The sequence below is a fragment of the Pristis pectinata genome, chromosome 26 (assembly GCF_009764475.1).
Source record: "Pristis pectinata isolate sPriPec2 chromosome 26, sPriPec2.1.pri, whole genome shotgun sequence".
In the NCBI taxonomy this organism is placed as follows: domain Eukaryota; kingdom Metazoa; phylum Chordata; class Chondrichthyes; order Rhinopristiformes; family Pristidae; genus Pristis; species Pristis pectinata.
This window is the reverse complement of record NC_067430.1, coordinates 6,828,901-6,842,557: the sequence shown is the minus strand read 5'-3', so window position 1 is coordinate 6,842,557 and position 13,657 is coordinate 6,828,901. Positions and strand designations below refer to the sequence as shown.

The 13,657-nt window shown below is 42.3% G+C and overlaps 1 protein-coding gene across 2 annotated transcripts in view; it reads right to left on the bottom strand.

Annotated features, from left to right (window-relative positions):
* Positions 1-13,657, bottom strand: part of ajap1 (adherens junctions associated protein 1) — a 235,440-nt gene that overhangs the window by 63,381 nt on the left and 158,402 nt on the right. For both annotated transcript variants that reach the window (XM_052039608.1, XM_052039609.1), the window contains exon 4: positions 5,618-5,860. In XM_052039608.1, coding sequence (XP_051895568.1) covers positions 5,618-5,860 — 243 coding nt within the window. The remainder of the gene's footprint in view (positions 1-5,617; positions 5,861-13,657) is intronic.

The window sequence follows — 13,657 nt, the reverse complement described above, 5'->3', positions numbered from 1 at the left end:
GTTCGATTTGAAACATTAGATGAAGAAGAAAAACAGATCTGTGACAACATGCCAAAGGAGAAAACATACCTAACCGACAATGAAATGATGCTTGATTGCTGACTGCAATGTAGCTTTCCATAATAACATGTACCACAATGTTTTATGCTAAGATTTAACATAACCATACTGCAGGACAGAAACGTTTAGTTTCTCTTTCGCTTAATTTAGTCTTGTGCTGAATATGAAGGAAGAGATGTAAAGTGAGTTTAAACCGGCTTTTAAAGCCTGACCCAAAGCTGCTTCCATTGGTTTGTATCAAATCTCTGGTTCGAAGAAAACAGCCAATAATGTTGAAATAAGGATGAAATGAGGCAACAAATGGATGGCGGAGGTTGAAAAAGCAGCACTGCCATGGACAGTCCAACAATCAATCTCAGCTATCTTGTTTCTTCTGGTGATTTAGTTTTCCTCGTCCTTCAGTTTCATCGCCTCCTTTCTTTAAGGTGGTGAGTGTTTTTGGAAGGAACCCTGGGGTGTAGTACTACTCTCAGACTTATCACTGGGGGTCTTATCCCAAGTTTCTAAGCTTTCCACATACTTCCTACCAGAGTTTTCCCAACCAGGATCAAAAGTGACGACTCAAGGTGCTTTTGTTTCTCTGTTTTTCATGGCCTGTTACTGAATTCCTGGAAAGACTGAAATATAATAACTTTCTTATACCAACATGGCTGGGTGATCAATAGATTTATAACCTAAAAATCCTCACCAAGAAATTAGTGATGCTGATATTCACAGAGGCATTCATAAATGTCACTGTGAATGTAAAGTGCTGGAAACATCTGATGAAATAATGCTCAATAATAGTGTCAAACATTCCTCTGTTAATGTCCTGTTCTCTCAGCTTTAGTATCTGGGCATTGTTAAGTTGTTGATGGAAAAGGCAGTAAAGTTTTTGCAACTTCACTGTTTACTTGACTGTCACAACATAGATGATCCTGAGGAGTCTTGACAGGTGGATGCAGGGAGGATATTTTCTTTCTGTGGGAGAATCCAGAATTAGAGGTCACCGTTTAAAAATAAAGGGGTTGCCCATTTAAGGCAAATATTTTTCTCTCAGAAGATCAGCAGGCTTTGGAACTCTTTTCCTTCAAGGGTAGTGGAAGCAGAGGCTGTGAATATATTTAAGGCAGAGGTAGGTAGCTCAATAATCAAGGGAGTGAAAAGTTACTGGAGGTAGACAGGAATGTAGAGCTGAGATGACAATCAGACCTGACATGATCTTATTGAACAGAGGAACTGGCTTGAGTGACCAAGCAGCTCTTAATTTGTATGTTCATAATGGGCGATGCTTTTTCCTATAAAAACAACAATCAGATGGTTGTACTCTAAGAAGGGGTATAGCTAAATAGTTCCCTGAAAAAGGCAACAGGGTGGTAAAAAGGTGATTTGCAGGCTTGCCTTCAATGGTCAGAGCACTGAGTACAGGAGATGGGACGTCATGTCGCAACTGTACAAGTTGTTGATGGGACCACATTGGGAGCATTGTGTGCATTTCTGGTCGCCCAGCTGAAGAAAGGACATCCTAAAGGAAAAGGCGCAGGAAAGATTCATGAGGATGTTATTGGAACTGGAAGGCTTAAGTTCAAAGGAGAGGCTGGATAGGCTGGGACTCAGTTTCTTGTAATGTAGGAGATGACCTTATTCAGGTATATAAAATCAGGTGGATGGTCACAGTGTTTTTCTCAGGATAGGGGAGTCTAAAACTAGAAGGAATAGATTTAAGGTGAGAGGGGAAAGATTTAAAAGGGACCCAAGGGGAATCTTTTTCACACAGAAGGTGAAAGGTACATGGAATGAGATGCCAGAGGAAGCCGTAGAGGTGGGTACTGGCACAACTTTTAAAAGACATTTTAGACAGGTACATGGTTAGGAAAGATTTAGAGGGTTATAGGCCAAACACAGGCAATTGGAACCAGCTTGGATAGTCATGTTGGTCAGCGTGGATGAGTTGGGCCGAAGGGCCTGTTTTCCATGCTTTATAAATCTGTGACTCTAAGAGAGGAGCTTGATCAGAGCCGGGTAATAAAGAGTCTAAGTAAATAAGATTCAAAGTAATTCAGTTGCGACTATTGAACTTCATCATTAGTGATTCTGTAGTTGAAGTAAGAAGCTACTTATAACCACTCTAACATCATCACCAAAGACTTGTAACCTGTGTAGTCTGTGTAAAAAGAACTGCCATTGTTCCAAAGACTGAGGTGAAGAACTTCCTTATGAAGTATCATTGTACATTATGTAGTGAATAAAGGATGTGCAGAGAAGCCTTGTGATCCTGTAATGGCTTTTTCCTCTCTCATATGGTACCAATGCACACTCAAAGCCAATTCAACACCTGTATACATCTTCACTTCATCCTGCTTCCACAGAATGCATCATAAATTAGTCTGATTAGCAAAATGGGGACTGAATCAATGTCTCTATTGGCATGCTCTGTATGTGTAATTACTATCATTGTGAGCTTTCCAAAAATGTTATCCTAGCACATGCTCACTTCACATTGGATTGTAGATCTCAGAATTACACCAAGGCAACCATCACCATGCAAAGTTGGAATATGATTATAGAAATTATAATATTGATTCTTTCTTCACTTTACATATTGTCTTAGTTCGATAGTAGGAGAACATCAGCGAGCTGAAATCCTTATCTGAGAGGTGCCGCTGATACTTTCTGACCACAGATTCCAAATTGATTATGTTTCAATTGCTTGTAGATTAACCAATGAACTCTGAGATTATCAGAGCCCCCTCTCATCTGAACTCACCTCACAGAGAATCAGGTGTACATGACGGTGCTAGATTCACAGAGTTCCCTATCTTCTCGTGAATTCTGACTGAAGCATCTTGGCCATTTTGATTCAAATCCCAATGTTCCAAACTGTGCCCAGACCCACAAGCGGTCTGGCAGAATTGGGGTGTTAACTATTCCTAACATTATCCTCACCCCAGCTGATGAATGCTCCTCTTGGGGAATGGGATATTTTCTACTTCACGCACACAGTATCAGCATCAAGTTCACTGTTGTCAGCTGCAACATTCAAATGGCATTCTCTAATAAATGAGTGTGATATTTTCCACACCAGTCACCCAGTCTCGAAGTGAGACTGAGAATGTTGCAGAGAATTCAGAAATGCCACAGTCCCACTGAGGAGACTTGAAAGCAGTAAGGACTTTGGACCTTCTTTGACACTGGACACTGTATCCCTAGTTCCACACTGGGCACTGCATTCTTGTTCCACACTGGGCATGGCACTCTTGCTCCACACTGGATACTGTATCCCTTGCTCCACACTGGAGACTGTATCCCTTGCTCCCCACTGGACACTGTATCCCTTGCTCCACACTGGACACTGTATCCCTTGCTCCACACTGGAGACTGTATCCCTTGCTCCACATTGGAGACTGTATCCCTTGTTCCACACTGGGCACTGTACCCTTGTTCCAGTCTGATCCTTACTCCCTTTGTTTTGCTCTGAACCTCTTTCATGAAGTTTCCCTGGTCAGGAGTGCAAGAGGATGAACCCACCTTGTTTGTGCCGAGCTGGCAGAGCTGTTCAGCTATACTCATCAGCAACTCATTCCCAATGTCATCTTGCACACAATGGCCATTGGTTCCAAGCAGAGGTAGATTTAGCCTAAAGACAGATTTTAACCAACTGCAAATAATCTACATTACACCCTTCTTTTTTCATTTTTCTATATATTCTAGCTCTATTAAGAACACAGATATCTTGCTTTGTGAAAAGAAGGTTGAATATCAAACCTATTCTGCAATGTTAAAAATACACAAAAAATGTCACTATTAAAACACACGATTGCAACAGAACAAAATGTTTCATTACCTCCATTTAGACTGAATAAAAGATTCTTTTCCTGAAAACTGGTCAGTGCAACCAGACCTGTACTGCTCGCAGTAAGGAAATGTACTGCATTTGTAATATTGTCAGTGGAAGACAAAGTTGAGATCACAGTTAACCTCTCCTTGCTCTATGCAAGGCTACACAGTGGTGGATCCAAGCACATACACCTCCAGCGACAACTCAGGTAACTATGTAACTTAGACCTGCACTGACTTAGCCAAACACAGCCAGGACAGAGGGAGACACCTCGTTAGTTTAAGGACCTGGTCAAGAAGTCGTCACCAGTCAGATTTCTTGATCTGTTATAACGGGGTGACAGAGATAATGTTTCCACTGTTGGGAGATCAAAACTCGAGGCTGGTGTCAAACTGAGGAGCAACATCTTTACTCAGAGAATGATGGAAATGTGGACTGTGGAAACAAACGGTATAGATGCACAGAGATGCAACCTCAGTGAGTGCATAACAGAGAAAGGAACAGAATGACATGGTGCAAGAGCGAGATGAATTAAGCTGGGAAGAAAGATGGAAAGCTTAAAGTCTGGCATAAACCTGTAGGGCTGAATGGCCTGGTTCTGTGCTCTATATGCCATGTAACTCTACGTAATTATTCGTCAGCAACCACCATCCCTGCCAGGCTGGCATGCAAATAATGGGAACTAGACAGGCTTTCAGAAAGTAACAGTGACCGTGTGACTCTGCCCCAGCAAAGAGTCAATGCCTTCAGGAGTGCAGGGTTGAGGAAAAGACCAGTGGAGGAGAAAGAAATAGGAAATGCCAATAGAGAAAAGAAAGCTTGTTCCAGCAGCTAAACTACAATGGACTTGATATCTCAAGAAAAATCCAGAGGGCGGCTGGGTAATTCTTGATTCATTTAAAGAGGTTCCATGTGTTACAAATGTCAAAGCTCCAGCATATTTAAATTGGGGGACACAGATTGTATAATTGACTCCTATGACAATACTGCATTCTTAGGTAATATCTAGAAGTGCCCGGCTTACCTTAATAAACCTTTCACGTATTTCTAGATCAGGCCACAGACTTCAAGGAAAGGAGCCAATCGGTCAAAAGCCACTATGTGATTGTAGGCTGCTTTGTGAATAATTTGGAAGGAAACTAATTTCGGGCCAGCTCCTTGGGTCTTCAGGGACTGTACAGAAAGAGGTGCCAAGTACTGATAAATCAATATCACAAAGAATATAATTGGTTTTGATTATTTCTTGGTAGCATTCTGACATAATGCACAAAAGCCTGTCATTTATTGATGCTGATTATTTTAGTTGGTGTTGGTACATTGTAGTTTGTGGTGCATTGCTGTCTTGCCAAACTATAAACACCACCTGCTTCTCAATTTTGGATTGATGTACCACTACCAGCATGCGCACACTTTGGATCACAACACAACAATCAATCATCAAGTGGCTTCGCTTGGCCTTGTAACAGAGACAGTGTTATTGGATTCACTGCTTTTGCAGTCTATTTGTAGCCTTGTTGCTTCACCTCAAAGCACAGGATGGAAGTATAGTGTCTAATACTTTAGTGATGTCTGTGGAATTGACCAATAATGATCCAAGACCTGTATCCCTAATCCTGGCACCAATGCACGTCTGATATTTGAACCATTCATCCCCTACCTGTTTGCTTTCTTCTGAGGTGTTAGAGGTGTGCACCATGACATTAAGACATTGTTGCTTGCGTGCCACCATGATAACCTTACCGGTTTCCATTGAATGTGGTTTTGTAGACTGTGGTCTGGTGCAGGCCTTGGTCAGTATAGACTGGCATTGATGCCCGAACACATTCGTGGGAGCACTGCAGGGTCTCGTTGTAAGCAGTGAATATGTCCAGATTGCTTGGCACTCGGGCTGCTGTAAAATCGGTGAGATTTTGGCAACTTTCTTCTTGTTGGTTGATCTTTCGTTGGTGGCTGTTTCGGCGGCCATTCCCACTTTGTGCACAGCTGCAAGGCAAACAAATATATTCATCACAGCAGTATCAAGTCTCCATTTTGCAAATGCACATATATGGCAATCCCAGTTACAAACAGTGGATTGGACAAGCAGACTCTAACCAGAGTGGAGGCACAAGAGACTGCAGATGCTGGAAATCTGGAGCAACAGACAAAACACTGGAGGAACTCCATGGGTGAGGCAGCATCTATGGAGGGAAGTGGACAGAATGTCCTGATGAAGGGTATCGGCCCGAAATGTCGACGGTCCATTTCCCGCCATAGATGCTGCCTGATCCGCTGAGTTCCTCCAGCACTTTGGTTTTTGCTCCAGACTCTAACTGGGTTTACTTTGTTATCTTTGCATTACTAAGGCTCCATCAGGCAGTTCTGGTCAATCAGAAAGGATCTCGCTAGTGTCATAGAGAGGTGTAGCATAGAATCAGGCCCTTCAGCCCATCAGACTGTGCTGCCCAGCAAACACCCATTTACACTTAACCTACATTCATCCCATTTTATATTCTTCCCCATTCTCATCAACTCCCCCACAGATTCTAACAGCCTCCACACTCAAGGGCCAATTAAGCTACCAGTCTACATGGCTTTGGGAAGAAACCAGGGGATCTGGAAGGAACCCAGGCGGTCACAGGGAGAGCGTGCAAACTCCACACAGACAGTAGCGGAGGTCAGGGTTGAACCCGGGTCTCTGGTGCTGTGAGACAGTGCCTCTACTAGCTCTGCCACTGTGCTGCTCTGTCCTCTTGGCAAGAACTTAAGGGATCAGTCAAGTTGATTCTTTGAGACTGGTTGGAAAAACCATTGGAACTTGCATCAGCCAACTGCTCTCTCCAACTGTCTCAGCTGCCTATTCCTACCATTAATCACCCACCTTCTCTGTTCTCTTCCGAGGCAATCGGAAACTGATTAGATTCTTTGTTACCCAAATGAATAATTCTTGATTATCAACAGTCATCTTCTAATGGTTGGCATTACTATAATTAACAAATGAAAGTGTTCAACTGAAATTTTAAGTGAAACATTTTCTTTAGGTTTATTGCTCCATTGAATTTTCTCCTGAGTTTATTCACAGCTGCACTTTGCAGAGTTGTCCTCAATGCCTGGGAACTCCTGAGCAAAACTGAAGGTTTGATAACCTTAGTGTACGAGCTGAACTATGAAGAAAGGTTAAGTAAGCTGGGCCTCTTTTCCCTGGGAAGCAGACTTCAAGGTGATGCTTTCTGGGTTAGGAAAGAAATTTGTGGGCTTGACCTCAGTAAAATTTTCAATCTGGTGAAGAAATCAAGTACCAAGAGGTGAACGTTAGAGACATAAGACCTCAAAGTACAACCAAATGTACAATGAGGTTGGTGATTTACATCCCAACAATCTTTACAAAAAACTTCAGTGCAGTTTATTCAAAATAAAGAAGCAATGATGACAAAACAGGACAGGACAATATTTTATTTGATTAGAATCAGACAACATGTAATTTTACAATTATCTTTGGACCATTTGTTAGGGACCAGGACTGTGCAATGGAACAGAGAAGGTTAAGGCAGATATTGCACAGGAGGTTTGAGGATTTTAGTTACTCCAATTTTATTCCTGTTTTCTTGTATGGAAGAACAAGAGAAAGGGATACTACAGCAGTCACCACGGGGAAAACAGCTTTCGGTTACAAGTACAGGCAAGAGTAAAACGTGGACAAATCTCACAAGAAGCTCATGAAGAGAGATAAGAGCAAACAGAATAAGGACAGGAAAACATAGGGGAGAGTACATGAATGGGACCTGGGTTTTCCTTAAAGTTCAGGTGACAGACACAGCCTCTTAATTTTGCAAAGGTTTCAACTTTTAATCTGAAACCTTAGAATTAGAGGTCATGACTGAAAAGTCTTGCATGTAGAATATAGCCAGTGTCGGCACCATTTTCTCGAAGTTGCTGAATCCTGCAAATGGCAACTACCAGTTGCATCGTAACATTTATCCCCCAAAAGTCCTTAACATTTAGCTGTCAAATCTGAACCTGCTCTCTCAGATCCCCAATGTAACTGGTTGACTCAAAGTTTCTCTTGTTCGAGAACAATGGCTTTGGTTATTCTAAAGACACCCTCCAAGATTACTTTGCAAAAGGAGCACTTTAAAAATCAGTTAGCAGGAGATGTTTCCCCAATTGTTAAACCTGCTGTTTAGTAGCAACATCACATTGTACTCTACCTTCATTGGAAACGAATATCAGGACAGGATACAATGTGTGATGCTCCTATATGTAATACGTAGCCCTACTAACCAGGCTTAAATAACAATGCAACTGTATTTGTGTCAGAACCATTGAATCATTATAGCACCAGGGGAGCCTGTTTTGTACATCAAGCTTGTACCAGATTTTCATAAAACCAGTCTGGTTATTCTCATTCTCTGGCTTTCTGCTTCTATCCCACTGTTATAAGACTATTGAATAGTCCCCTAGTATGATAAGATGGACTTTTGACCTCACAATCTACCTCATCATTGCCTTGCACCTTATTGTTTGCCTGCACTGCATTTTCTCTGTAACTGTAACACTTTATTCTGCATTCTGTTATTGCTTTTCCCTTGTACTACCTCAATGCACTGATGTGATGAAATGATCTGTATGGATGGCAATGCAAATCAAAGTTTTTCACTGTACCTCAGTACATGTGACAATAATAAAACAATTTACCAATTTAGTCTAGCGTTTACTTTCTGCCAGGTACAAATCGAACACCTTTTCATAGACACCAATGAGTCTGCTTCAGTTACCCTTTCAAGCAATGAATTCCAAATCATAACTGCTCACTGCTTATAAAAGAATTTTCTTAAGACTCCTTGTAGCTCTTTCATCTTTGGTTTGTGTCCTTTGCTTCTTAACTCTTCCACCAAGGGAAACAATATCTCATGACTTTTTTTCCAGACGCTTCATAATTATGAATGCTTTCATCAAAAAACCTTCCGATCTTCTCTGATCTAAAAACAACATCCATGTCCGTGAACCTATCCATGCAACTGAAGTTCCTCATGGTTGGAACCAAATCTTTCCTACATCTGTCTTGTTTCCCAAAGTGCAGTGCCCAGAATTGGATGCATTGCAGCACTTTTAAACACCAGTGTTTAAAGAGATGGAATAAAACCTGCCAACTTTTATACTTTATGCCAGGTTATATCAGACTTTTAAGTGCTTTATCATTTGAGTCCTGCATATATATATATATGCACTTTTGCACACAGGTATCCCTGTTAGTGTTCTCTCTTTAGAATTGTGACCTTCATACCATATTCTTTTTCTCTGTCTTCCTGCCAAAATGTGCTAGTTTACAGTTCACAGCATTAAATTTCATCTGACCCAAGTCTGACCATTCCACCAGGCTGCCCAGATCCCCTGATGACTTTTACTGTCCTCTTCACTGTTTACGACAACTCTAAATTTTATGTCATCTGTAAATGTGAAACAGCCCTCCACAACCAAGTCCAAGTGATATCAATTAAACGTTTTAATTAAGTTGCATTAAACGGCAGAGTAGCCAATGAGAAGATGTGAATGGGTGCCAGTACGGCTGACCGAGGTTAAAAGCACAAGGTTTCCAGCACAGTCACAACAGAATTGGGCTGGGAACTCCATGTGTGGCCTTCCCGTGAGGAAAGAATTGGATTGGTCGTGATGCTCTCGTTGTGCAGCACGGTGTGCATCACCACACCCTTTGTAACCCACCCCATGGTCAACAGTTTCAGTCCACGGCCCCTGTGCCTGTCCCGTGACCCCTGCCTGCATCAATTCGACATGCACCCTCTCACCTCCTGCCCTCCCCCCACACCATCACTCCCTGCCCTTCCCCCACACCCACTCCCCCTGCTCTCTACCCACACCCCATACCTCTTGCCGCCTTCTCTGTCCTCACACCTCACACACGCGCCCATTTCCCGTCTCCCTGTGCCCGCACTCACTTCCCCAGCCTCCTGCCCACACCAACACCTCATGCCCCTTGCCACCTCCTCACACCTCACACATGCTCCCACTTCCTGTCTCCTTCTGTCTGCAGCCACTCCACAGGCTACTGCCCACTCCCACTCCCTGTGCCCTCTGCTCATTCGCTCTGTTCCCAGTTCCCATGTTCTGCCTGCCCCCACTGAATGGCTTGGGAACTGAGCAGTCAACTTCACCTATCTCTGCCCAGCACACTACACACACCATATATTGTTTCCCTGATTAGAAATTATTAATTGTGACGCACGTGCTCAAAGTCTTCTTGCTTATGACCAAACAATAGTCAAACAGTTATAACATGACAAATTGGGAGCAATGGTTAATAATGCAATGCACAATACTGAGTAACAATGTGTATCAATTCGTGGATCAAGAACCAATAATAAACCAATACCAATAACAGTGTTCAGCCAACACATGAAGAAACAGACAGGATTGATGTACATTGATAGCTGAGGTTCAGGGCTCTCACCTGTGATCCCACCTGAGGACATCACGTGCAGGATGGACCCCACCCAGGAAAGAAACAAAAGGAGAAAAAAGTTGAACATGATCCAGAGGAATTTTTCCAGTTTACTTTTGAGTTGATCTGCACCTCACCTTTTGACTCACCACTTCCTTTGATCCAAAAAAAATTACACAGTTTTTACAGTTCCCCTCTCTTCACTGTCAAATCCGGCAGCATGTTAATGTTGTAAAGTTGAAAATGCATTATAGCACCAACGGTGAACAGTCTGGCAACCTGCTGCTAAACAAATCCCGAACCTGTCTCCTTCCTCTCACGTGGTTTTGTAAGACAGTATGTACTTTCATTATTATGCCCGTAATTGCTGTTTTTCCTGTTACGTAATTGATCGAAGTTGACACCTACAGTGACACATCAGCATCTGTAACCAGCTCTGTTACGTGCACCAAGCACGGAGGTTGTCTGTACAACCCAGCCCAACTATTCATTAGATATTCCCCAACATTTCCCATGTCTGAGATCTCATCATATGCATGAGAAGGAGAAGTGATAACAATTTTAAACTTTTATTCAAGAACATGTTTTATAAACTATAATAAGTAACAAGAACAGTTTGCATGTTAAATAATGTATTTGCATGTGTTACTCAGAAAATAACTCAAAATTAATGATACATCAAAACTGAAAGGTAATGGTCTGTGACTCTTGGGAAGAAATAACCACGTGGTAGCTGTCCTCACCAGTACCATGATGGAATCCAACAGCAACTTCTGGAGTATGCACACATTCAGCTAAACAAGGGAATTCGGAAGCTGCCATCAGTAATTCCCTGCTCTCCCATAGGAGGCACCACAGGACAAATGGAACTGAGCTTTTAATGGTGAACTGATCCATAATGTGAGCAAATGTATGGTAGATGCAGAATAACACGGATAAATGTAACATTTTCCACTTTGGTAAGGAAAACATTACGGCAGAATGTTATTTAAATGGTGATAGATCAGGAAATGTTGCATAGAAAGGAATTTGGGATTCCCTGTACACCAGCCATTGGAAGCAAACATGTAGGTGTAGCAAGCAGTTAAGGTGGCAAATGATATATTGGCCTTTGCTGTAAGAGGGTTTGTTACAGGAGCAAGCCTTGCTATAACTATACAGGGCCTGTGTATGGTGCGCTGTTTTATTGGACCATCATATCCATGCTGACAATCAAAGAACCATCTATATTAATCCCATTTTTCCTCTCATATCCCCATCATCTGCCACCCCTCCCCAAGTGTCCTGGTACCCATTGACACTATGGGCAATTTACAGTGGCCAATTAATCTACCGATCATCACACCCTTGGGATGTGGGAGGAAACCGGAGCACCTGGGGAATCCTACACAGTCATAGGAAAAATATGCAAACTCCACAAAGACAGCACCGGAGACCAGGATCAAACTCAGGTCACTGGAGCTGCGAGGCAGCAGTACCAACCAAGACTCCACATTCACTCCACTGAAAGAGGGAGTGTGGTAAGGGTTCACTTGACTGATATGTGGGATAGCAGAGCTGTCAGATGAGGAGATATTGGGTTGATTAGCCTTGTATTCACCAGACTCTGGAAAAATGAGAGGGAATCTCATTGACAAGGCTCAACAAATGATGCAGGGTGGTTGATGCCCCTGGCTGGTAGGTTTAGAACAAGAGGCACAGTCCTGGCATACAGGGTAAGACATTCAGGACAGAGATGAGGGAAATGTTTTCACTCAGAGAGTGATGATAATGTGATATTTTCTATTATAGAAGACTGTGGAAACCATGTAAATTTCGAGACTAAAAGCATCAGGATGTAAGGTAATGAGACAGAAAATCAGCCATGATCCTATTGAATTCTATATTCTATGTTTCTAATAATTAACAAACTGTGGTCCTAAATAACACTCATTTAATATGAGGATTGTCATTCCCTCTGCTAAATATTTCAGAATTTCATACCTATATAAAATAATTAAGATACACTTATTGCAATTTTGGTTTCCTAATATCAGACTCTTATTGTAATGACAAGGGTGCATTTTAATCTTTATCTTGTACTCTGTGCAAGTTGATTTTAAATTTTTAACTTACTGGTTTGCTGCCTGTGGGAATTCCTTGATGGGAATAACTGGTCTGCCTCCATGGTAATACCACTGCTGCTGGACACTAGAGATTCCCTGAAGCTGCCAGTGGCTAGCGACTGACATCAGGAAAGGGGAAATACAACTCAATGACATTTCCATTCATTATGGTCATCTCTGTTCAATGCCAATATCTGACAGCTATTTCTACATTACAGATTCCAGAATCAGGGAAAACTAAATTGAAGCTGCATCTGCTTTTGTGGATATTGCAGATTCCATTTTTTGAATGTGAGTGGGAAACATTTACTTCCTTGGCAAGATCATCAAAAAATGGTTAATTATTCACTCACTGAATTGCTGTTTGTGGGATCTTTCTGATTGTAAACTGGCTGCTGCATTAGCTTAGTGTGAAAAGGTTTATGAAATGGGAACGTGATGGAATTGTCTCCACGTCTCTGAAAGAGTGCAGCTCAAAACAACGTTCAAGCAGCTCACAACCGTCCAGGAAACAACAGCCCACTTGATTCACACCCAATCCGTCACCCTAAACATCCACTCCTTCGGTGGCGTACAGCAGCTGCAGTGCGTACCTTCCACAAAATACACTGCAGTTACTCGCCCAGGCTACACTGTCAGTGCCTCCCAAACCCCGGTCTACCACCAAGAAAGATAAGGGCAGCAGGAACATAGGAACACCACCAGCAAGTGGCAAACCATCCTGACTGAGAAATATATTGCCGTTCTCTCATCACTGCTGGGTCAAAGTCCTGGAACACCTAACCCATCAATTCCTTCAGCAGGAGGACTGAAGTGGTTCAAGAAAGGGCACCACTACCTTCTTGAGGGCAATTAGGGATGGATAATAAATGCTGGCCTTGCAGCAACATTTGCGACCGATAAATATATAAATAACTACTTGCTATGTGACTTATGAGACACTCCCACCACTGGGATTCGACTTTGGAGCTCATTAATCTCTGTGATTGTTTCCAGGTAGTTTTCAACAGGATTCACAGGTTACTGACCAGGAACGGGGGCAATGGGTACACGTTCCCTGCTCAATGGACTGAGAACAATTTCAACACATACTCCCTCACAATGATCAGCAGCTTCAGGATATTAAAATCTGCATGCCAGAATATTAGACTCTTACAATGGAAGCTAAGAGATTGAATGACAAAAATCTATTCAGGACCGGTCACAAACAAATGATTTTGTCTTTTAGTAATTCCTGTT